Below are 27,796 nucleotides of genomic sequence, written 5' to 3'. Positions count from 1 at the left end.
TCCTTTCATGGCTAAACTTCTGGATCCAATCAAACATAGCTTTCCGTGAGAAACAGTTTTCACTATAGACAGGATGCATTTCGCGATGCACTTCTTCTGTGAACAGTCCTTTGGCCAACAAAAAGCACTCAAATGCACGCTGTTCTTCTCGTGTACAGTCATGCAACACATGTGCCATCGTGCACTAACAGCCTCTGACTGACTGAGTGCCTGCACGATGTCGTACGACAAGCATACATATGCTGCCATCTGCTGGCAAAACTTGCGCATGTAATATCAAATGGTATAAGGCACATGCGTTTGCGACTTATTTATTGACTCACCCTCGTAATTGTCAACAACAAACTTTGTTGGCATGGTCCTAAATGGTTGAATCAAGATCCCTTGAGCAGGCCAAAATCAAAACATGATGTTCAAATTAATCTTCCACAACAAAAAATGCCACTAATGCTTCTTACAGTACAAAAAGTAGTTGCTTATTATTTGCAATTTATCTCAAATTGTTGTAAACAAACCATGGAGAGAAATTCAAGTACCAATATAAATTTACTCATTTGGGACAAACATTTCAGGTTCCCTATGGAATAAACATCCGTATCACGTGAAATTTAAGTCCACAGTTCGTGTTGGAACTGAACTCCGTGCACCAACGTTGCATTAATGTTTTGCAGGAAGCTATCAACTCATATTACGACTGTAAACCCAATCATAGATCAATAAGGCATTATTTATCTTGGCAGAAGGCTGCACAATGCCCAAATTCTAGTGGAGACAAAACATCAGATCATTCTGCAACCACATCATCATTTAAGAAAGCTGATGTTCATGGCAGAATACCTTCAACTACTTCATCCTGGCACTCAACTCTTAATCACATCTCTGACAGAAACATTTTGGATCCCATCAGTAAGAAGGATGATAAAGAAGCCATATTCATGCACGTCTCAAATGTTGCAAGTTGAATGCTGATACTTCTGAACAAGTGATGTGATATAAACCAAGGGTGCATGTTACACTGATGTGCGCATTCCAAACACTGCAATAAACTATGCTGGGCCAACTCTCATAAAAATTTGTGTGAGATCAAACAAGACCAGACTGCCTAGCTACCAAGGCTGTCTACATAGGCATGACAATTGATCTCACCACAACTACATTTCTCACTGCTCTTCATTGATTTAGTTCTCATAGAGGTCAACCCCTGAACATTTACAGTGATAATGGTAAGAAATTCTTTGGAGCAGCTAAAGAAATTAAGGCCTTTCTGCAAGAAAACCCTCAGAAAAAACAATTTTTCACTGCAACTGCAGACATCCATCCTGCAGCATCACACTTTGGTGGAATCTGGGAAGCAGCACTCACGAGTCTGAAATATCACCTCAGAAGAGTGATGGGTTCTTATTGATTCGTCTTCAAAGAATTGATCACTCTTACAACACATGCTTATGTCCTATCACAGAAGTTGAATGATGAACCTTTTGACAATTCTTATCTCACTACATCACATTTCCTTATAGGACCATGATTATACTTCCTCTCCCATCAACCAGATGGTTATATATTCAGTAGCTAATACAGAACTCCTGGAAGAAATGGTCAAATGAATATCTCAATAAATGGGCAAATAAATACCTCATAGCAATAGTGTCATACTGAAAGAAAACAACACATGCTATACAGTGGACAATGACAGTGATCAAATGTACATTCTGGTAATGACGGATTAATTGATGTAGTGACTGTTCAGGTGAGTAATGGTGAACATACATACGCTATTCACAAACACTGTCCCTAACCAAGTACCTATGAAACAGAGAGGCAAGATCCCTCTTGAAGGGCTTACTTATTCATTGCAAGTTTAAGTAATGTTATAAGTCACAATAGATTAGTAACACCACAGACAACATTAGGAAGAAGAAGAGGATGTCTACAAAGTGTGTAGTATATATGTGAACTCTCACATTAGCAAACATATCACCTGCAAGATGTAACTACAAATAATTGTATTATCTAGAAATCAATAATTAATATAATCAATCAGAAGAACAAACCTTAATTTCTAATATTTTTGGACAGTGAGAGAGCCTATGACTGTGTACCAAGGGAAAGAATTTGGCAATGTATGAAAGAACTTCAAGTGCGAGACAGCCTCATAGACAAAGTGAAAATGTTTGCATAGTGGGAATAGAAGTAGTATTCAAGTGAGGAGTGAGGCAGGGATGTATCTTGTCACCTATACTATTTAATTTGTATTCAGAAAACATATTTAGAGAAGCCTTGGAAGATATAGAAGAAGGAATTTTGATAAATGGAGTGAGATTAAACAACATCCGGTATGCTGATGATACAATTGTATTTGCTGATACTATCCAAGCGCTACAATCACTAATGGATAGAATTGTAAGAGTCAGCAGCCAATACGGGCTTGAAATAAACACCGCAAAGACAAAACTCATGGTTATAAGTAAGGAAAATATTTCCGGAATAAACTTGGTTATAAATCAAAAGAGTATAGGAAGGGTAAAACAATATTCATACCTTGGAACCATAATAAATGAAGACTGGGATTGCACACAAGAAGTCAAGGTACGCATTGGAAAAGCAAGAAGTGTGTTCCAGAAAATGAGTAATGTGTTTAAAAGCCACAATCTAACTTTAGGGACTAAAATCAGACTTCTGCACTGTTATGTATTTTCTGTTCTTTTATATGGTGTAGGGACATGGACCTTAAATAAAAACACAGAGAAGAAGCTGGAGGCCTTTGAAACATGGCTTTATAGGCGGATCCTGAGAATATCTTGGACCCAGAGAATTACAAACGTGGAAGTAATGAGAAGGATGAACACAACACCTCAGTTGATCAAGATAGTGAAATGCCGAAAGTTGCAGTATCTGGGACATATAATGCGCAACACAGATAGATACAACCTACTCCAAAAAATACTCCAGGGGAAAATCAACAGCAAAAGAGGTCCTGGAAGAAGAAGAATATCTTGGCTTGACAATCTTAGAGGCTGGTGCAATATGTCATCAGTCGAACTGTTCCGCGCTGCCACAAACAAGACGAAAATAGCCATCATGATCGCCAAGATCCGAAACGGATAGGCACTGAAAGAAGATTCAAGTAGGAGGTGGTTTGTCGGACTGGTTTGAAACAAAGAGAGGAGTTCAGCAGGGCAGCTAATTATCACAACTTCTATTTATTACTGTGATGGATGTTGTAATGAAATCTATTAAAAGGAAAGAACATGGAGATAACAAAGCCTTCACATTTACAAATGATGTTGCAATCTGGAGTGACTCAGAAGAGGAACTGGGAGAGAGAATGCAAAGCTGGAATGAGGAGTTTTAAGAAATATGGTTTAAACATCAGTAAGACCAATACGGTGGCGATGAAAGTGTATGGGGAAGGAGCAGAACCAATAGTCATGTTAAATGAAGCCCAACTGGACAGAGTTCCAGTTTTCAAATACTTGGGTAGCGTTCTATCAAATGACAACCTAGCAAAACATGAGGTGAACAACTGATTCAAGAAGGCAACACAATTTTACTATCAGGTAAGACACCTGCTGTGGGATGAACAAATACCTATGAAAACAAAAATGACATTGTACAAGTCCTATTATACACCAATCCTTACATACAGTCTCGAAACCACAACACTGACCAATAGAGATAACCCCAAACTCCAGGCAGCTGAAATGAAATTCCTGTGCACTATGTTCCAGAAAACCAAGAAAGACAAGATTAGGAATGAGAAAATTAGAGAAGACGTACGAATAGATGATTCTCTCCTCAGTAAGATTCGGATATCAAGACTGAAGTGGTTTGGTCACATGAAGAGGATGCCAGTTAACAGAACCGCAAGGAAGGAATTTGACAGAAAAGTAGAAGGAAGACGACCCATGGGAAGGCCACGAATAAATGGATAGATTTAGTTAAGAACGATGTACAGCTGAGAAGTCATGATTGGGATTAAGTTGGTGGAGGAGGAACGGTACAAGGACAGGATGAGATGGAGGAGGCTCATATACCACACCCAGGTGTTTCATTTGGAAACAACTAGTAAAATATCCATTACAGAATCATTTGGTCAATGGTAACAAAAGAATGTATCTTATAGAAACTCTGTGTTTGAGGATATTTATGCAGTCAAAAGTATCAACAGCAATGATACCATCTCCCAAATAATATGCAGTAGAGGTCTTTGGAGCTATCCCATCTGCTATGTGATACCTAATGTAAGATCTTCAAACACCTTGTAAGTAAACAGTCAATCTCATAAAAAACTACATTTTTCTATAGGACTATCAATTGTATGCACTGAAATGAATCAACCATTGATATCTGTTCCATTTTCTAACTATATTCATCACCTGACAATAGCTTATCAAATTATTTACATTACCTCAAATGAGATTTCCTGTGTTGGCCCTGGCTCTGTTAACTCTGCTTTGGCTTCTCTTTTCAGAGGCATCATTTCTGATACATATTCAACATTTTCCTGTGGAGAAGAAGATATATTGGGTATGTACTTAACACACATCTACAAATATAGTCACCAACATATGAGCATGATAATACAGTTGAACCTGCTTTATACTGTGCCCTTTTCAAGCTATGTATAGCGGTGCTCCTCTTGATAAATTGATGCTCCGGCTGCTGCTGAAAAATAAAAACAAAAATACTCACCGCACATGCAGACTCTCTCTTTCTTTGGATGTGGAAACGTCCCTCAGCTTTCCTCTCGATTGTAGGGCCACAACAAAACGGGGTGAGGAAATAAAAATAACGATGGGTCTAACTGACTACAAATAAATTTACCCAAGACTGAACCGAATTTAAATGAAAGTAATTTATTAACAAAAGTTGCAAAAGCAAAAAAAAAAATAGTAAAATTAAAATGAAATGAAGCAAAATAGATTTAAAAAGTGAATAACTGAAATAAACAAAAACTCAAAAATCTTCCAACAAAAATCTGCCTCAAATAAACTTGACTGTAGGTCAAAATTATAATAATGAACATCACCATGAATAATCAAACTCTGTGTTAGTAGGTGCTAATATAGAAGAAACCTGTGGTCTGCCAAACGAGACTCACCACTCGTACTAATGTCTCAGATTTACAAACAAAACTGAAAATAGTAAATAATGGAATTATGTACGAGGGCGGGTTGAAAAGTTCTCAGAATCACCGCTAGATGTCAGTGCTAGAGCAACGAGGTTCCCGCGCAATAATCACACATCCTTTGTGAGTGAACACGTGGCGCGTCAGTGCTCTAGCTGCAGGAGTGTGGTAGTGATGACTCTTTGTTGTTGTTCCCGCGTAGTGATTTGTGACAATGGAAAAACTGAGATTCGAGCAGTGATTAAATACTTTGTAAAGAAAGGTATGAAAGCAAAGGAAATTCATGCCGATTTTCAGAACACACTGGGGGATTCTGCTTCCTCATTTTCAACTGTTGCCAAGTGGACCAGCGAGTTTAAATTTGGTCAGGAGAGCTTGGATGGTGTTCCGCGTAGTGGACGGCCAAAAAGTGTTATGACCCCAGAATTTATCACAAAAGTGCATAAAATGGTCTTGGAGGATCGTCGACTGAAAGTGTGGGAGATTGCTAAAGCTGTAGGGATATCTTCTCAACGGGTATATTATATTTTAACCGAAGAATTGGGCATGAAAAAATTATCAGCAAGATGGGTGCCGCGGCTCTTGACATCGGACAATAAACGCACCAGATTGGAAATGTCTGAACAAAGTCTGGCCCGTTTTCAGTGCAACCAACAAGATTTTTTGCGCTGGTTTGTGACTACAGATAAAACTTGGGTCCACTACTATACCCCAGAGACAAAATAGCAGTCAAATCAGTGGAAACATGCTGATTCACCACCACCAAAGAAAGCAAAGGCAGTGCGTTCGGCCGGAAAGGTCATGGCCTCAATTTTCTGGGATGCAAAAGGCATTCTGCTGATAGATTACCTTCCTACTGGCCAAACAATTACGGGGCAATACTATGCAAACCTCCTAGATCAACCAAAGGAAAAGATACGTGAAACAAGGCCTGGTTTGGCAAGGAAAAATGTCATCTTTCATCAGGACAACGCTCCGCTGCACACAAGTGTTATTGCCATGGCAAAACTTCATGAACTGGGGTACAAATTGTTGCCACATCCACCTTATTCACCTGATTTGGCACCATCAGACTTTCATCTATTCCCCAAGCTGAAAATTTTCCTCGGTGGACGGAGATTTTCTACAAGGGAATTGGAGAGGTATTTTGCAGGCCTGGAGGAATCTCACTTTTGAGATGGGCTCAAGGCATTGGAACATAGCTTGACCAAATGCATTAGTCTACAGAGAAACTATGTTTAAAAATAAAAGCAGTTCCACCGAGGTAAGATACTTAATTCTAGTACATTCCGAGAAAAAGAAACTCAGGATAGTAAGGAATTTCAAGTTACCCAATTGCAACAGTCAAGTTTTAGGGAGGAAGGGGGTCTGAGACTGCTCTTGGTAAACTGTCAAAGTGTAGTAAATAAACAATTAAAATTCGGTACATTGATGGAATCTTATGAGACTGATGTGGTGATAGGAGTGGAATCGTGGTTGAAAGAAGGGGTGGGTAATAGAGAAGTATTTCCAGAAGGGTACACAGTCTATCGTAGAGACCGAGGAGATAAAAAGGGAGGGGGGTGTTTATTCTGGTGAAGGAAACTTACTGTTCACATGAATGGTTTACCGATGAAAGGGATGAAATATTAGGGATAAAATTAGTTTGTGATAATATGAAGGAGGTGGGAATTATAGGAACATACAGGCCTGGAAGAGAGGAAAGAGACATGGAAATCTTTGAAAAAATAATAGATTATACTCATAAAAACAATAATAATGATATGGTAATAATTGGGGGAGATCTAAATTTGCCTGAAGTTGAGTGGAAAGGAGCTGCAAGTGAAGCCCATGAACAGAAACTGGCAAATAAGTTAATTTGGGAGGGAGGATTTACACAAGTAGTACAAGAACCGACTCGTCTCAATAACTTACTAGATGTATTCTTGGTTAAACCATGGGAAATTGTTGATAAAACTGAGGTAATTGAAGGAATAGGAGACCATAAGGCTGTAATAATGGATGTAGGACTCGTACCAAAAAGGCTTAATAAGAGGGTTACACAAGACAAGAAATTGTACAGAAAAACTAAAGTTGATGAATTTGGGACTTACCTTAAATCACAATTCAGTTGTTGGATAAGTGAAGGGAGTAACGTGGATACACTTTGGGCTAAATTTAAAGGAATTATTTGGGAAGGAGAGAAGAGATTTGTACCTGTTAAGAAGGGTAAAATGACCTCAGACCCTGTTTATTATACAAGGGAAATAAGAAAATTAAAAAGAAAATGTAGAATAGTAAACAGGAAAATCAAAGAGGGTAGGGAGAGTAGAGAAACTAGAAAACAGCTAATGAGGGAACTGAATAGAGTGAAAAAGGAAGCAAAAGAGAATTATATGAATGGCATACTTCAAGAGGGTAATGACCACCAAGGGAAATGGAAAAAGCTGTATTCATATATCAGGAATCAAAAAGGAAAAGGAGTCCAAATTCCTACAATGGTGGGAGAAGGGGGTGAACACTATTTAACAGATACTGAGAAAGCAAACCTATTTAGTAGCGAATTTAGAGATTCAGTAGATGATTGTCAAGAGTTGGAAACCGAAACAGAAGATAGAGAGGGAGAGAGACAGAGGGAAACAAGAAGCTTCTCATTCACAAACGAAGATATTTTCAGAGAAATCCAACTGCTTCAGCAAGGAAAAGCTGCAGGAAGTGATCAAATTACTGGGGAGGTATTAAAGACAATGGGGTGGTACATAGTGCCTTATTTAAAATTTCTCTTTGACTATGTCATAAATAATAGTGTAATACCAAAGGAATGGAAGGAATCTATAATAATACCAATTTATAAAGGAAAGGGTGATAAAAGGAAACCAGAGAACTACAGACCAATCAGCCTGACCAGTATAGTTTGTAAAATTCTGGAGAGTTTAATATCGAAGTACATCAGAGGGATATGTGATGATAAAAATTGGTTCATGAGGAGCCAGTATGGATTTAGAAAGAAATTTTCTTGTGAGGCACAACTGGTGGGATTTCAGCAGGACATATCAGATCAGTTGGATTCAGGAGGTCAGTTAGATTGCATAGCCATAGATCTTTCCAAAGCCTTTGATAGAGTGGAACATGGAATATTATTAAAGAAATTGGAGGGAATAGGATTGGATGTAAGGGTTACACGTTGGATAAAAGCATTTCTAAATTCAAGGGTTCAGAAAGTCAAAGTAGGAAATAATGTATCGCAGGAAGAGAAAGTTTGGAAGGGAATTGCACAGGGTAGTATAATCGGTCCGTTACTTTTCTTAATATACGCAAATGATTTAGGGAACAATATAACATCAAAAATAAGATTGTATGCAGATGACATAATTGTTTATAGAGAAATAAACAACATTGAGGATTGTTCAGAATTACAAAGGGACCTTGAAAGTATCCAACAATGGGTTGAAGAAAATAATATGAAGGTTAATGGAGGCAAATCAACTGTTACAACTTTTACAAACAGGAGCTTTAAAACTGAATTTGAATATACTTTGGATGAGGTAGTTATCCCAAAAGAAGGCAAGTGCAAATACTTAGGTGTGAGATTTGAAAGTAATTTGCACTGGAAGGGTCATATTGATGACATTGTTGGGAAAGCATACAGATCATTACATGTCATAATGAGGCTACTTAAAGGATGCAACAAAGAATTAAAAGAAAAAAGTTACTTGAGTATGGTTCGTCCATTATTGGAATATGCAAACAGTGTTTGGGATCCTCACCAAGAATACCTAATAAAAGAAATAGATAGTGTGCAGAGGAAAGCAGCAAGATTTGTAACAGGGGATTTCAGGAGAAAGAGTAGTGTATCAGAAATGTTAAAGGAACTTGGGTGGGAAACTTTAAGTAAGAGAAGGGAGAAAACTAGACTTACAGGATTATATAGAGCCTATACAGGAGAAGAAGCATGGGGAGATATCCGTGAGAGGCTTCAGTTGGAAAATAATTATATCGGCAGGACTGACCACAAATATAAAATTAGAAGGAATTTTAGCAGAAGCGATTGGGGTAAATTTTCATTCATTGGGAAGGGTGTGAAGGAGTGGAACAGTTTACCAGCGGTAGTGTTTGATCCTTTTCCAAAATCTGTACAGATATTCAAGAAGAGAATAAACAGCAACAGAGAAAATAAATGAAGTGTTAGAGGGCATTCGACCGGTGCAGGTTATTGTAAATAAAAAAAATGTGTGTGAATAAATTAATTCCATCCCCTGGTCTAAGGAGTTTGGACAGCCAAAGTAGGAGACTGCCTGTAGGGGTGAAGTACAGTGGGGACTTCGAGGGCCCTGGGACCGCTACGGTAGCTGTGAAGGCCCTTCAGGAACTCTGAAAAGTGGTGGCAAAAGGGGCTCTGGTTAAGACGCAGCAGGTCGTTATGCTACTTAGGATCCAGAACGGGTAAAAAAAAAAAAAAGTAAAATAAATAAATGCAATGTAAATATTAATGTTATACCAGTTTTATAGTATCATTTGAAGCAATTCCACATACTGTATATCAGTTGACTATATTTGTAAGTAGTACAGGAGATATTATAATTAGAATTTTGTAAACAATATAAATTTATTAAGGATGAGCTGTGTGTTAATAGAAAACATTGTTAGCGTAAATTGTATAATATTGTATTATAGGAAAAATTTTCTTCTCTTGTTAATTTAATATTTAGTGCTTGACAATAATGTATTTTAGTGTACCATTTGCCACCGAGGTAGACACCTCATTTGCAAATAAAGAGATTTTGATTTTGATTTTTGAACTTTTCAAACCACCTACGTAATTAATCAATTAATTAATTAAAATAGTCTGAGACAACTCAAGGGTATTTTAAACTCACTATTCTTGACTTATTAACCTTACAAGTTACCCAACTGTTAACAATAATTTGTAAATAAAAAAAGGAAAGAACAATGAACACTCTTTCTGTTGAATAAAATGTCACTTTTAATTGTAAAACCTTGCCACGTAATTAATCTAGTGTCTGAAAGAAAAATCAAAAAGGCTGTGTTTCATTAAAATGAAATTAACTGTCAGAAATTAATTATTCTGCCATGATACATCTTGAATTAAATTACCGTGATAGTTCCGGACAATCAATACAAAAAAATAATAGTAGGCTAAATGCCTCAGTATTTACATTAACCAAATGAACTCGCCTTTTAACATCATTACATTTTCCACTTATTACACTTTACTAAAATAAACTAATTGTGTTATATTATTGTTGATGGTGGCAGATTCCATCTCATTAAATCAACTTGCGGCATTATTCACATAACATATTACCAAAGGTCAGTTCATTTGCATAAATTAAATAATTTATTTGCGGTGCCTTCATGTAAGTGTAAAGAACCTGCTGTAATTTATTTGACTGTGAATACCAGGTGGTCCTACTAAATTACAAAATATTCACAGCACTGTCCACATAGTGCCCAAAACAAAAGAAGAAATCAAAACACTAAATAGTCTAAGCTACACCTACAATGATTTTCCAAAATAAAACAGATATCCACGTACCTCAATGTCTACACTTAAAACACAGTAAATCAAAACATCAAAAATGAAAATAAAAAGACAAACGAAAATCTCAAAATAAACGTGATCAACGCCTACATCGAAAAATTTAAAAATACGCAATTTACCAAATCCAAATCCGCTGTCAACAACAAACTTTCGAGACGCTGAGGTGCACTTTGGTGACAATCACATAACATAAGACAAAATGTCTAAGGCTGATATTCCAAAGCTCAAAAATGGAAATACACATCACAATGATCACAACATAAATTCCAAAAATATTCATTGCTAGCCCGTTCAGTTTCCATGCTTCAAACTATGCCCCGTATTTGGAATATCTCTGAGCATTACATGATCCCTGGTAATATTTGCGTACTTAACACTTCCGCACATAATTATCATACGTATTCTACCGTAGACTTAAAACTCATATCTCTTGAGCTGATTATTTTTAATTCCTATTTTTTATCTCATTTTTATCAACGTAGCATTTCATATCAACGTAGCATCGCTTTATTCCACACGAGCTCAATAACTGCACAAGTTCATTCTGTCGTTCTCACAAGCACAATACGACATTCACTGGATATGCACGACATGGTCCTCAAGACTATTTTCCATCTCATCATTATTTTTCCATCAGGGATATTATAGCATATTTGTTTTCATACTTCGATCTTTCATTCCTATTCCATAAATCGCCATATATTTCAACATATCAAAACCAGAGCTGGTCAGCAACGATTTCTCACTATAACCTGAATATAGAAACATGATTGCCTGCCAACATTCCACTATCACAATTTAAACTATGCACCTAAAAGAAATCGTGCATTCAAATCAAGCACCAGCACGACAAGAAAAATCCATAAACTCGTCGTCTGACTGTGATCACAACTTGACTAAAATCTGAATACAATTCAATAAAACATCCATGATACATAATGGATTTCTGAATAAAACCACCTCAGCTGAATTTAAATGACTTGACAACACCTCAAAATAACAAATAATAATAATAATAATAACAATAATAATAATAATAATTATTATTATTATTACATTTTAAGGCCTCGAAATGTATCTACAATAAACCTGGACATAACAAATCCCGAAGTCACTGTAAATATCCTATTAATCACCAACATAAAACTCACATCAATGAAAGACTCAAACATAAATGACAGTTACTTCAATTATATTATTATTATTATGATTATCGAGCCCCAGGCATCAACATCCCGATCGTTGGATGCTGTTGCCCTGGTCACGATCACGAACCATGCTACAAAATTACATTAAATGCAACTCTACTCCATCTCAGGTACGTGAATTTACCTATACACAAAATTTACATGAAATCATAACCTAACCGAACCACGAGTTATTCACGTCATTATTAATTACATAAGATATAAATACAACGTGCTCTTTTACCTTGTGTTCAAGGTGGGCTGCATCCTCTTAGCCCCCGCTTCACATTGATTTAATCCATCTTGCACATAGTGATAAAATTACACAACATTTCGCGCACACGGCTTGGATCCATTTTGATTATATAGCACTCGCAGATAGGTTGAATCACACGCATTCTTAAAGCTTACAATTTACACAACATAAATGGAATTAACACACCATAGAGTTTGGCTTCCGTTTATAGTATTTTAATGTAACAGATCTAATTGTGATACCTTACTGATCCCAAGCAAAAGAAAACTGCTTAAATTTGTCCTTCTGAATTTGATGACTTCTCAACTCAACTCCTACTGCACAAGTTACATGTGAGCTTGTAATTTGCTGCAAATATAAATATTCCGACCGCTATCATTCTGAAAAATAGTATAGTTAATTTTTGTATGTCGTGAGATTAACACATTAATGTCTATTTGTAAAAATCACAGTAGAAAATCTGCGACATCTCGACCATAGTAAATGTCCCTACAGTTTATATTCTACCTGATCTCGTAATATTATGATTGTTCTCCAATGTCCATCACATTATTCAACTCACCGACCATACGTGATGCAATGGCGGGTTTAGTTTAACTTCACTCTGCACTGCTCGTCTCAAGCTTGACCGTAGACTCTGCAAATGCAACTAAGACTGGGTTTTTGGTAAGAAGCTAGCGGTAGTTTTGTAAATTTTGGAAACCACGCGTCCGAAGTAGTCCCGTGGAGGGGAATTGCGTTGTGATATTACACCCTGATGTTGATTTTCCAGATGTCCGTAGATTAATTATTCAGCGAATACACTCTGATGACTCCAAAAATCAGTGTGATTTCAATGTTGGACCAGAATATCGGAAATGATAGGTTTTTTTTTTTTTTTTTACAAATTTCAACATGTCACTGGGATTATTTTACTGCCGAAATATGGCGCCTTCCCGCCATGAGACTCAGTCTTGTGGGTGAAACCTTTCTTCCGAACTTTAGACTTTAATGTGGATAACTTCTTATTTATAAGATAATTAATCACATAACCGCACAAACAATTCCTCAAATTTTATTCCAAATCTGGAACACAGTATATTTCTATTACTCTCTTCTCCAAATCATGAAAGACTAAATAATATTCCCGCTGAAACAGGGCGGTTTAGTTTTGTAATTTTCTGATTGACTGAAAACTGCCTGCAGCTAGACTGACAAACTTCAGCACGGGTTCAACCAGTTTCGCAGAGGGGAGTTAGGTATGACTCTGTCTCAATGGGCTGTCTCTGTTCCTCCTTAAGGTGTGGCAAATTCCACTGTCCTCTTTCTCATGGAAAAAGTTTTGCAGAGACTTTCGCATTGTTGGCATCATAAACTTTACTGGAGAATGCTTTTAGCAAGAGCCTTCTTCAGACGTGCTTTAACGCAAGTTAAGGGGATGTATTTTCACCCTGTGAGGTCTCTATGTTGCTACTTGTGAGATATCTGCACTGACTTGCTATTTGCAGTATTCACATGTATAAATTTAATAATTTAATCAATGCATATATCAGGCCATTCATCTTATGGGTGCAATACGTAACTCTATTCTGCATAATTCATATTTGTACATAATTTCCTTTAGGTCCCGGCAGGATGTAATTTAAAAGCGCGTTAATTAAACCTTATTTATACGTAATCTGTTTATACGTAATTCACTGTTATACATATTGTCAGTGAAATATAACTGTTTTCTGCGTAATTTTAATGAGCACATGTTTTTTAAAAGAAACTACTGTATTTACGAAGTTCTCTCTTTGTCGGCATAGGTGGAAGTAGAGCAGTCTGGTTTCGGTGCTGAAACCGAACACAAAGAGCTTCGCCGAGTGACATGGTTGACCCTTACTTACTGGCGGCTTAACAAAGGCCAACTGGGCGAGTCCCCTTCGCTCTCTATCCCACTGCTCCTCTATCTTCGTCGTTTTTGACCTTCACAATGCCGCCAAAGATTAAGTTACAATACAAGTAAAGTGGGCGACTTTGGTGCGGAAACAAAAGAAAATACAGTAAATTTGTTTGAATATGAGAATTCCTTTCATGGGAATAATGGAGAAGTAAAATATCCATGGTGCCGGTATCTGGTGTTTACTGCTGAACAGTAGCTTTGTCATTCAGTTGCTTTTGATTAGCCATGAAGAACAGAAAAGGGAAAAGTTATACCCTAGATGAAGAAGAAAAAAATTACACGAGAAGTGGACGCTAATCCACACAAAACAAAAACTGAAATTGCTTCAGACTTGGGGATTGCTTATACAACACTATGTACAGTCATTAGTAAAAGAAATGCTATTTTGGATGAGTTCTTAAAACTGGGTTCAAAATCAGCAAAGCGCAGCCGTCAGCAAGAAGGAAGGTACGTAGATTTGGAGAAAGCACTTTTCGCATGGTACCAGCAAAAGCAGGCTGCAGGTCTACCAATTAGTGGCGACATGCTGAAGGCAAAGGTGACATATTTAGCTAAAATGATGAGTATCACTGCTGATTTCAAGGCTTAATCAGGATGGTTGCAAGGATTTAAAGATCAGCATGGAATAACAGGGAGAACAATTTGCGGTGACTCAAAAGCTGTGGATGACGTCACGGTGCAACACTGGAGAGAAAAGGTTCTGCCGGGTATCGTAAGTGATTATCAGCCTCCAAACATTTACAATTGTGATGAGACCGGCCTATTCTACAATCTCTTTTGTAATAAAAAATTAGCTGAAAAAGGTGACTAATGCCATGTGAAACCGAGGTTTCGTATTAGTCTCCTCTCCACCTACGCTTTGGGACAGCCTGTTACGGCATAGAAATCTGTGTCAATTCTTCTACATATTAAACTGTGTTTTCACAATTACTTGTGATGTTTTATTCTGCGAGGGTGTGTAAGCTCTGATTGTTTTTGCCGCCTCTCGGCAGAGTGGCAACATTATGCTGCCTCCCCGCCTTGGTCTTGCTCCGGCCAATCAGCGCTTTGAGTCGGCCATTTTGAAAATACCCTCGAACCCAGTGAGCTAGGGAAGTGAAGCTTTTTTTTTTGCCGCTGTGGTTCCGTCATGGAGAGAAAACGCTCGTGTTTCTGTTTTCACGTTACGTATTGGAGTAGCGGCATGGACTACGGATAATTGAAATAAGGTGGAGAGTTGTGCTCTACACCCTCAGAAGTTCTACTTTTTTTCATCCTCTTGAAGAAGATTTGTGTTTTTCCTTCTATTTTTGGTGATCTTGATCTGGTAAGGTAGCATGATTTGGCCATGTCTGAAACTTTTCTACTGCTGGAGCAACTAAAATTTAAGTCCACATCTTTAAAATTACCTTGGTATTTCTCACCCTGAGTGAACTACTTCAGTGATTTCTTCTAAGTGAGCCTGTTATCATAAAATGAGTACCGTGCGGCGGAAAATTATGATAAAACTTTCTTGTAAAAATTTCATGAACCTACTGTGATTTCATACATCGGGTTGAAAATGTATTAGTTTGCTTATTTATGTCCCTAGGGTGTTTAACCTTCACGATAAGGAATTTAAATGGTTTCTTGGGCAAAATTGTAAAGAAAAGTAAGAAATGAGGAATTTTAATTATTATTATTATTATTATTATCATCAACTTTTGGATGTTACTTCTTTTTCTAATATCTTGGTTTCAAAACTGGGTTAATGCATGGGAGATCCAGTACGGATTATCAGGGTGGGATACCTTTCATATTAAATTTTGTTTCTTGTTCCTTTATTTATTTACTTAATTTTTTGGGGGGTTTTTACGTGTATTTGGGGATGGTTTATGGGTTACCGGCCTCCATTTTTCCTATGTTGTCCTCCCCCAGGATTGGTCCTTACCATGTATAACAATTAGCTATTGTATCCTTAGTGATGATAATTGTTTTTTTGAAATGATGATGATTTTGATTTAATATGGTGGTCTGCCCCTTGTGATATTGCTCTGTAGTTTGATGTAACCCGTGTTAGGTGTGTTTGATTTTATCTTTGGAGCTCATTTTTGGCCTTTTCTTTTCGTCTCCCCTGCTTGTGTTCTTGGGATTTTTCCTTTCCCTTTGGTATTTTACTAAAAGTTTCTGATATCATGTGCTGGACCTCCCAGTATACCTGGTCTCTCTGTTAAGAAAGAAAAAGGAGAGTTTCAAGAAAATAAGAAAATATCTCTCAAGGTGTAATTGGAAAGGTTGTAATTTCAAACCCCTACCTAAGACATTGGCTAATTTTAAACGTATATTTTCTACGTTTAGAAGTGATTGTGGTTGTTGCGAAGGTAACCTAAAGTTTATGTTGGTATCTTTTCATTTATTTAATTCCTTTCTTATCAACCGACAGTTTCCTTTATTTCCTTTATTTAAAGTGTTTAGTTTAATTTCAATTCCATTGGAATTTTCTGTGGTTTCAAACAAGTCAATTTAATTTAATTTAATCTGTTGTTGCTTTAAAATAATTTGATTCATATTCCATTTCAAACTAATTTAACTTTAATTCAGGTAACTTGTATTTTATTTGTTATATCTTCGAGGATGATCTGTAATTTATTTTACCTGTTAATTTCTCTTTGAAGTTATGAATTATATTTTTCTTTAAAAAAAAGGAAAGATTTGTCTTGTTTCTGTTCTATAATTATTTGACACACTGACAGTTGGTAGCTTGATCCACCGGTTTGTTGTTGTTTTCTACCACCTGGAGGTAAGTTTACTCTGTTTCTACATTCTTTTCATTTTGTTCTGGGTGTATAGTGTATGTGACGCTTCCTGTTTGTTTCTCTTGCACTGGACCTTTTATCCTGTGTGGTGCAGTTTTACTGCTGATCAGCTAGGTTGGTATGGGTTACATAGCTGGTGGGGCACATGGAGGGAAGAAAAGTAAAATCTGTGTAAGAGTACTTCTCACCACCAATGCAGATGGACCTGACAAACTTCCTCCACTTGTGATAGGAAAATAGAAGAATCCGAGGTGTTTTAAGGATGCGAAAACAAAACCGACGGAATATGAACCCAACAGAAATTCTTTGATGACCATGCCTCTAATGGAACAGTGTTTGAAAAAACTGGACATTAAAATGAAAAAGAACAAGAAGAAGATCCTTCTTCTTATGGATTGATGTGCAGCATATCCACCTCAAATCGTTCTGGAAAATGTGGAATTTTTCCTGCCTAACTGTTCCAGTGTTCTACAACCGCTTGATTTGGGCATCATTGCAAATTTCAATGTGCATTACAGGAAAATGCTGGTTCAACATGTGATAACACTCAGTGATGCAGAAAATGAACCTCCCTCCATTAATTTGCTTCAAGCCATGGACTTTATTTTGGCTGCCTGGAAGCAGGTGTCATCCTCCACAATCAGAAAAGCTGGTGTCTTACTAGAAGGGGCTGCCTCTAATGACGATTATGGGGACGAAGTTTTGTCTGGCAATGAGCTAACACTACCGGAGGTTGTAGAAATCGATACTTTTGTGCATTTCAATGATAATCTGGCTGTATGTGGAGAACTACTGGATGAAGAGATTATTGCTGATACATGTCAACAACGCGGTGGTGATGGACCAGCTATAAGCGATAGTGTCAGTGATGGAGAGGGAGATAACGACTTGAATCTTGAAACACCTCAACTGAGTGAAGTGTTAAATGCAATCAATGTGCGTAGGCATTACATCAGTGTGAAAAGTTGTAGTGAAAATGCTTTGAATTCATTACTAAGTTTGCAAAAGGAGATTTATACCCTTAATGCAAGAAAAGTTAAACAAGCCAAATTATCTGATTTCTTTAAGGCTGGACCAAGTTCAAAAAATTATTTTCTGTCTTAATATGTTTATTATTTGCAAGGATTTATACATGTAGGTCTATTCCATTGAATTTTCAGTAAATATGTGATGTATTGTATACGTCTGATTTCTAAGTAATTCTCAGTTTCAAGTAGTTTTTCTCTTCCCTTTGATATACGTATATAAGTCAGGTTCAACTGCCAGTATTACAGTTACTTCCAAAATTTCACTAATGTTTACAGAAGATTTCTACCAGCAGAGAATTCTTAAAACCAAAGGCTGTACTGAGAATGGTGTTATTATCCTTGCTCACACATAATGTCAGATAAAGCACAAGACTGAGACCCAAAGATATAAGTGAGAAATGTTTCCTAGCCATACCATAAGATATAGTAGATGCTGTATACTACCAGAGATGGAATTGGAGACATCTCACACAGAATTTTGGAAGGGAGCTGCCACAATCATAAACACTGAATTGTATGAATTGTTTTTATATGTCCATTCATATCAAATAAATCTTGGTGGTTGTTTCAACCATTTCCAAGTGTTAAAAATATTCTAAATCTTTTGCCATATGGTGAGAAACATTAATACTACATTCTCAGCATAGAGTTTGTTCACAGACAGAAAAAAAAAACCCACTTGAAATACTTGAATCTCATTCTTTACTCTGGTTTTGCCGAGCTCATAGGTGCTACATATAGCACTGAGAAAGTTCTTTCTCAAACAGCATCTTTCAATGCTTCCAAGTGCAAAAATAAAAAAATGAAAATGAAACAAGCAGGATTATCACAATCATATTCCAGGGAAAGATGTGATGTAGGCCACATTCAAAGCAATTACAAATGAAATGTTTTACAACTACAAGGATGTTACGTAGTGTTCTCTGAAAAACTGTGGGGGTGAGAACACCATCAGTGATAAGCCAGCAATGCTGGAGAGTACATCTGCTGTTTCAGAGCCTCTTTCATGATCTACTAGGAGACATTTAACTTTCTCGCTTAGAGTCATAAAACCTGGTCATCATTAAAGGGACTGTGATCAAAAGCTTACATTCTAATATAAGTTAACTTACTAATTAAAGTGAATTAAATTATAAAAGTCTAGAAGATAATTACTTAACCCATTCAATATAGAAGAGAAGGAATAGTAGCCAAAGCAAGGAAAGGAAGAAGAAAGCAATGCACAAAAGGGAGAGGGAAATAATGACAAGAGAAGGGAAAAAAGATTTTTCAATGTGCCTAAATATTCAAAGTCCCAGAGAAGGGGCAAATTAGAGGCAATTTTTTCACAAATCGTATATTTTAGACCCTTTCTGAGAGGTATCTCTCTGGAACATAGACAATGGCCGGTATTGGAGGAGTAAAACAAGCTTATCACTAATCTACCTTTCTAAATGAATTCAACATCTGAACAAAATACTAGTTTTGAGATACAGTTTATAATTATACTTTATTTATACTTACAGTTTATAATTTGAGCTATTTCACCTCTCGTACGCTAAAGGTGAATCTGTCCTTTCGTTAACACGCACATCTTCTAGCATTTTGTGGATGTGAGGGTAACCCAGAGTAATCACACCATTGCTGACGTTCTGTTTAGCAGACTGGCGAGTTAACATTTCTTATTATGTGAAAGACATTAAAAGCACTAGATCTCTAAAAAATCAATGTTTCCAATATTGGCACATCTTTAACATAATGTTGATATTCATGCAAGTTCGACACGGTAACATTAAAAGGAATATCAAACCTCGAGTTCTTGATCAGCTGTGCGCTCATATGTCAGGTTCAAGTTTGACAGAGATTATGACAAGAAATATCAAAGGTAGAGATCTTGATCTGCAGTGTGCTCGCATCTTGGATATATTCAGATATCATTCTCTTCTGTGGTGCCTGTATCTTAGAACTCAACAAGCACACTTTACTTTTGAGAACAGTGTGCATTAATTGCAGAATTTTAGCTTTTAGCAATGCTTGGACAACACCACATCTATAAATTAGCAATTTACAGTGTTTGCAACAGATTATTACTGTCAAGTCACAGTTAATCATTTAACATCCCTCTTCCAAATTTCAAGGTTTTCGAAGACTCCGAGGTGCCAGAATGTTGTACAGAAATTCACTTTTATGCCAGGATAACTACAGACATGTGCTGGAATAATTCAGCTTCTTCAAATACCTCTAGACCGAACCCAAATTAGCATGTCAATACTTTATCCTCTGAGCTATCAGATGAAGAGCCACTGAACTGAAAGCCACACTCTCAGAAGATTGCAATGGACTGTGTTTAGAATAGCAGCAGACAGAACAAAGGAAGATGATGAAAATATCTCGCTTCTTCTCCAAAATCTCTCACTGGATATCCGCCTTCATGAGGGTGTTTGCTTTAGACGTGCTATACTGACAAGGAAGAATTTTATCATGTGATCACCTGACCTGACATTAATAAAATTGTAAACAAGTGTAAATGATTCAAAGATTACCTGAAATTTCTTTTGGAGGAAAAATTTCACTATGATAGCCAGGGACCTACTGGCCATAACCTAGTTAATTCAGGCACCCACTGTTATCCACCAGTTCAGCAATGCAACTGTTTGACATATGATGGGAAATAACATCATTCCCAGAAAGATATCATGCCCAAACCGTGCAGAATAAAAACATAACCTCACCCCCTTCAGAAATCCATATCAATAAACCAAAAGAGGTAATGAATAAACAATAGACAGTCATTCGATGGGTACTTAGCAAATGAAACGCACTGAATCCTCGATCCAGAGACCCTGCTTATCATGACTTTATCACTATCTGGACATAACCAACGCTCTTTTAGTATCAAGCACACAATATTAATTCAGTTTTTGGCCACTATTAAACAAAGAATGCACTGCCATACACCTAGGAAATTCTGCAAGACAATTGACCACTTTGAAGCGCTATTCTGGGGACCTTTGCTTGTCCCATGCATAATGATTTTGTCACTAGATGGACCCATAGATGTATATCAATACTGTTGTTTGTAGTTCCTAAGAGTCGGCAGCCTTGTGTAGTGTGCTGCCATGCATTCCCAGATAAAGAAACAAAACAGAGACATACCAAACCAAGACACCCATGCTGCAAGTGGTGACTGCTAGCGTTAATGTAGGGTAAGCACATAGTATTTTTTGCCCCTGCCAAACTTATTCAACTACTAAGTGTTAAATTCTGATCAGTATAAAGTTATCTGGAATGAGACTTACAAGTGAAGCATTTCCTGTTCCTTCAAACCAGGCTGGTTCCTCTTTGATCTCCATTTCCAGGGCCATTTCAGACTGCAAATGAAGTAGTTAAAAGGTACTGGGGTGGTTGATTATTTCCAATGATCTTACACTGAAAAACAGGCCAGAAAAATATATTACGTTTTTGCTGACATTGTTATCAAGGTTATTTGTTAACAGAGTAGGCAACAAGCTTGTAATTTTACATGATTGTCAATATCATGATCACAGGAAAATGACTCCAAATTTGACATGACTGTTGATACCATGATCAAGCCTATGCGACCTCAAGTTTTCTATGACTGATACTACTACGTCATAGTCAAGGACCTCAAGTTTTGCATTACTGTCAATACAGTGATCATTTCCATAGGATATCTAATTTAACATGGCTGATGATATCGTGTTCATAGCTCTATGACATTCAGTTTTACATAGAACTGAAACCACAGCAAGATAACTATTCAATTTAAAAATCCAATGTACACAGAGTGCAATCGGACTACACAAAATGTCTTGAAAATTTGGTGACTACGCAACTTGCTTATCTTCCTACCATTCTTATCCTTTGCACTTTCCTTCAAAACTAATTGAACAAGTTCCCAGTGCCTTGAGATTTGTTCAAACAAAATTTTCCTTCTCAGGAGCAAATTCTCTCAAACCGCTCTCCTCTCATCTAGCTGATTCACTATCTCTTCATTTGAGACATATTCTATCCATCTGATCTTCAAGAACTTCCAATAACACAGCATTTCAAAGGCTTTAACTCTGTTTTTCGCAGCATCAGTTATTGCCAATGTTTCACTTCCATACAGTGCCATACTCCTCACTCAATGTAAACATAATTTTTCAAGTTTTTCTATCTGTTGAATCTAAGGAACTTGATAGAGAAAAGATACGAGGTCAGGTAGGATATAGTAATGATGCTTATAGATACTGAGAAGGCATCTGACAGTATACCATGGCAACTGGTCTTGGATGCACTGATAATTAAAGAATGCAGGCAGAGCAGAACAAATTACCAAAAGCCATATACGAAAAGTAAGTATTATGAAGACCATGATACGAAAAGCAAACTGGTTCAAAGTAGAAACAGAACTTCGAAAAGAATGTCTATTATCCCCTCTTCATTACAGAAGAATATACAACAAAAAATGGGAAGCAAAGAGACAAAGGCCTTACTCTTTGCAGATGACATAGTAATATGGGAAGAAGATGAAATGAAAGTACATGAACAAGTTACTGTATTGAATCAGGAGATAGGGGAATATGGAATGAAAATAAATGTGAAGAAGAGTACAAGAGTAGTAGTGACGAGAGTTAATAGAGAAGGAAGAGAGAATATTGAAGTAAATGGAAGACCATTAGAAGTTGTGAAAAGATGCAAGTATTTGGGGAGTATACTTGCAAAGTCGGAAAAATAAATGGAGAAACTGGAAAGAGAACTGAACAAGCAAATGGGTTTTACAAATGCCCGACATGTATAGTTTGGAACAGGAACATCCCAAAGACATGCAAGAAAATTCTGTACCCAATGTTTGATGCAACAGTTTTGACATATGCAGCAGGCACATGGACAACAACAAAACATGATGAAAGCAACTTTCAAGCAGCCAAGATGAAATTCCGAAATCAGGGAGAGAATTGAATTCCCTAAACTGCAAGACGAGATAGAGACCAGTACGTTGAAATGGTATGGACACAAGATGAGAAAGGAAGAGGATAGATTTCCAAAGCAGGTATTTACAGAGAAGGACAATGGGAAATGCCCAGAAAAAGGTGGATGGAAACGGTGAGGGAAGTACAGAGAAGAGAGGAGTAAATGTAGAAGAAATACTCAAGGAAGAAAGGGAGTGGTGGAGAGATGGAAAACTGAGGAGGTCCTTAAATCACAACTCAACCTAGAAGACTGAAAATGAAGAAGAAGAAGGATCTGTTGAAATGAAATGGCTTTTAGTGGCAGGAGCATCCGAGGACAAGTTCAGCTCACCAGATGCTATCAGCTCATTTCATTGAACAATGCTACCAACCTTTACTTAAGTGCTCTTGCTTTATTTGTCTGTGCATGTAATGTCTAACGACACAACTGAGGGGAGCTTACCTGAATGCCCCCTTGAAGGAAGTTTCGTGTCAGACAATTGGTTTAAATGTTTAGCAGTTTTTATTGTTCCCTAGGTGGTATGAAACTTGTCTGTATTGAATATTGTGAGTGGTGCCTCACTGAATTCATTTCAGCCAATAACAGTGCTCAATAGTCACTTTGTGATATTTTATTGTACAAAGTAAATAAACAGCACTGACAATGAATACTACAATTTCTCCCACAAGTAATATGAGCTTCGCTCCTGTGGCCAACTGTGTTGATTCTTACTCATTGCCAGGGAACAGATTTCTATGTAAACACACATCTAGGGGCTGATGACCTAGATGTCAGGTCCCTATAAGCAACAAGCATCATCATCAATATCATCAACATTAAACACATATCTGTTCAGCGAACTATGATCAATTGTATTTTGTTTATTTCAACGCAGGGGACACTAATTGTTCTGGCCATCAATGATTATTTCATTAATATATTATTTGTTTTACTTGCAAGTAACTATCTTTTACATTTTCCAGAGCTAGACTTTAGTCCTGAAGATTTTTCTTTTATTCTTGCTACTGGTTTAATGTTGCACTAACACATTAAAGGGAAAGGGCTAGGATTAGGAAGGTAGGGCATTAACTAAGGTACAGCCCTAGCATTTGCCTAATGGGAAAATGGGAAAATACAGAAACGATTTGCAGGGCTGCAATCGTGGGGTTTCAACCTGTACAAATTCACCGCTACTTGCCCCCGATGAAGTTCTTTTACATACCGATAATTGTCAGGAAATATCTTATGAAAGAGAGGCAGCCTACTGTTAAATAAAACATCAGGGGTAAATACTAGATATCACTGTTGTGGGGTAATGATGCAATACCAAAGAATCTACATAACAACACCGATATAGGGTACCAAGAATTCTACATATTCAGATAACCTTACAGATATTATAAACGGAACAACTCCCAAGATTTCAAACCCTACTACCATCGTTTGCAGCCTACAGTGTAAAGGACAACTGAATATTCACAACGTACCTTTTAAATCGCACACAAAGGTAAATAACACACCAACACAATAATTAAAATTATACACTACGTCTTGTAATTTCTTCCTAAAACTACCATCCGCAAATCTTCACCTGCGTAGCCCTTCGAAAAAATTCCTCAATACACTAAATTTAGATACCGGTATTTGATATATTGCTACAACACATGAGCGACAGACTTCCTGGCAATTGTAATGCAAAGGCTAGGAGTTTACACAAAGAAAGCTAGTTACATAGGTATAGATTTTTAATGCTTCAATAAAAATAAAATTTAGGAAAATTCAAAATAGAGCTAGTTCAAAATTTGTAGAATAATTGTGAAACTGAAAAAGATTAGTTTTTACTTCTTACAGTTCTCAACAGTGATCAATAAATTCGGCAAAAGTAAAGTACCGGCAATATGTTAGAGCTTGTGGACACAGTGAAAATGATAGACATCACAATTCCTCAATGAAGAAAAATCTGCAACACATTTAACAGAAAAAGCTGTACAACTGGCTACTAAACATCTTATTAAAAAAACATATCTACTACTTCGAAACAAAACTGGATATTTTAATGTAGTTTAATATTTAAAAATCATCTTGAGGAACAAATTTGATCTCTATCAGGCAGCAGAACAGGCTGAATTAAGAAAATAATTTATTACCACCGACAACTTCCGAGTATACGACACTTATTGACAAAAAAGAAAAGCACTGGGTGCATTTTCCCACTATGTCAGATCACGGCTGACTTGATGCGTCGCTCTAGCTAGCTCCTTACCGGCCTAGACAATCCGGTCCACGCACTGTAATTGGAGTAGTTACACAGCTGGACACGTGGCGCTGGCAGCCTACCTATTTGCGGTAGAAATGCATTCTTCTTTATGGAACATATATATATTGACTTTGATTGCCGATTTATCGTAATTTAGAGTTATGGAGAATGTTACATAGGTTAATACTGTTAAAATGATTAACCCTAAAGGTTACTTCCATTGATATTTGCCAAAATGATGTTGTGTAATGAAACTGCGGGGAGATCAAATCAAAATCAAAATCAAAATCTCTTTATTTGCAAATGAGGTGTCTACCTCGGTGGCAAATGGTACACTAAAATACATTATTGTCAAGCACTAAATTTTAGATTAATAAGAGAAGAAAATTTTCCTAGAATACAATATTATACAATTTATGCTAACAATTTTGTCTATTAAACACACAGTGCATCCTTAATAAATTTATATTGTTTACAAAATTCTACTTAAAATAAATATCTCCTGTACTTGCAAATATAGTCAACTCATATACAGTACAGTATGTGGAATTACTTCAAATAATACTATACAACTGGTATAAGATTAAAATTTATTTGCATTTATTTACTTATTTATTTTTTACCCATTTGGAACCTAAGTAGCATAACGACCTGCTGCGTCTTAACCAGAGCCCCTTTTGCCACCACTTTCCAGAGTTCCTGAAGAGCCTTCACAGCTACCGTAGCAGTCCCAGGGCCCTCGTAATCCCACTGCCCTTCACCCCCACAGGCAGTCCCCTACTTTGGCTGTCCAAACTTCTTATACCAGGGGAAGGTATTAATTTATTCACGCACATTTTTTATTTACAATAACCTGCACTGGTCGAATGCCCTCTAACATTTCATTTATTTTCTCTGTTGCTGTTTATTCTCTTCTTGAATATCTGTACAGATTTTGGAAAAGGGTCAAACACTACCCCTGGTAAACTGTTCCAGTCCTTCACTCCTTTCTCCATGAATGAAAATTTACCCTAATCGCTTCTGCGAAAATTCCTTCTAATTTTATATTTGTGGTCAGTCCTGCCGATAGAATTATTTTCCAACTGAAGCCTCCCCATGCTTCTTCTCCTGTATAAGCTCTATATAATCCTATAAGTCTAGTTTTCTCCCTTCTCTTACTTAAAGTTTCCCACCCAAGTTCCTTTAACATTACTGATACACTACTCTTTCTCCTGAAATCCCCTGTTACAAATCTTGCTGCTTTCCTCTGCACACTATCTATTTCACACTATCTTGGTGAGGATCCCAAACACTGTTTGCGTATTCTAATAACGGACGAACCATAAGTACATTTTCTCTTTGAATTCTTTGTTGCATTCTTTAAGTACCCTCATTATGACATGTAACGATATGTATGCTTGCCCAACAATGTCATCCACATGACCCTTCCAGTGCAAATTACTTTCAAATCTCACACCTAAGTATTTGCACTTGCCATCTTTTGGGAAAACTACCTCATCCAAAGTATATTCAAATTCAGTTTTAAAACTCCTGTTTGTAAATGTTGTAACAGTTGATTTGTCTCCATTAACCTTCATATTATTTTCTTCAACCCATTGTTGGATACTCTCAAAGTCCCTTTGTAATTCTGAACAGGCCGCGAAGCTAGGGATGGACCAAGCATGCTCATCAGCAACGACGAAAAGATCGTACACCTCGAGAATAAACTCGGACAGTAAACACTGCAGTTGCTATATTCACACGAATTTATACTGATTTTAAATGGCGAAGGACATCTATAGCAGTAACGAAATAATTTCTGTTGAGATCCAGTGTGATACTATAGAAAACTATAAATTACAAACTAAGAATCAAGCTCTAAATTTAAATGTATCTGTATCAATGCACGAAGTGTTAGGAACAAGTTTGAGGATATTATGCTTATTATTGATGAGGTTACAGAACTTGACATTATAGTTATAACGGAAAATTGGCAATCAGATGAAGAAACATCCTATTATAACATACCTAGCTTTGTATCTTACTATCTAGCTAGAGGGGGACTGTCAGTGTATGTATCAAGAAAATGGACAACTAAAGTCATTAAGATCATTAACAGTTATCACAGTATTCTCCAAATTGAAGTATTTAGCAAAACCCGGAGATATAACGTAATTTCATATTACAACCCAAAGGAGAGTAATATTACTAACTTTCTGATAGACCTTGAACTTGTTTTGTGCAGAAACCGGAAATCAAACTCAAACTTATTACTTACAGGAGACGATAACGCAGATTTTCTAAAAGATAGTAATATTTATAGGAACTATACATCGTTATTGAATTGTTACTATTTTTACCACTGCAATATAAGGCTACCAACAAGAATAACACCCACATCCTCAACTTTAATTGATCATACACACTCAAACTTTGCCACTGCTGATTACTGTGTATATAATGTAATAAGTGACCTTAGTGATCATAATATTCTAATTCTAGAAGTGACAGCACAAATTAAAGAGAGCTCTCCATTCAGTAGTGACGCAAATATACAAACACACATGAAAATAAATTACACGAAGCTAAATGATTTTTTCACAAAAAATACATGTACAAATCTATCTACTGACGTGAATGAAGCCTACGACCAGCTCTGTGCTTTTATTAGTGAGGGACTTAGAGTAGCTAGTTCAAGTATTGGGCAAAAACCACCACGAAAAGATACACATAAGCCATGGGTAACACAAAAATTCCTAGAAGTGGTAAAAAGAAAAAAAATATCC

General features: G+C 36.8%; 1 protein-coding gene across 1 annotated transcript in view; it reads right to left on the bottom strand.

Moving 5' to 3' along the window:
- LOC136885387 (gastrula zinc finger protein XlCGF8.2DB-like) overlaps positions 1 to 21,253 on the bottom strand; it is a 54,086-nt gene extending 32,833 nt beyond the window's left edge. The window contains exons 1-2 of the mRNA XM_068230270.1: positions 21,118 to 21,253; positions 4,409 to 4,504 (exon numbers count right to left, since the gene is read on the bottom strand). Of these exons, the coding sequence (XP_068086371.1) occupies positions 4,409 to 4,504; positions 21,118 to 21,183 (162 nt within the window). The 5' untranslated portion in view covers positions 21,184 to 21,253. The remainder of the gene's footprint in view (positions 1 to 4,408; positions 4,505 to 21,117) is intronic.
- Between the last annotated feature and the right edge of the window lie 6,543 nt (positions 21,254 to 27,796).

This window comes from Anabrus simplex, chromosome 14, assembly GCF_040414725.1.
Source record: "Anabrus simplex isolate iqAnaSimp1 chromosome 14, ASM4041472v1, whole genome shotgun sequence".
NCBI lineage: Eukaryota > Metazoa > Arthropoda > Insecta > Orthoptera > Tettigoniidae > Anabrus > Anabrus simplex.
Note: the sequence above shows the minus strand (reverse complement) of the source record. Positions and strands in the feature narration are given on the sequence as shown.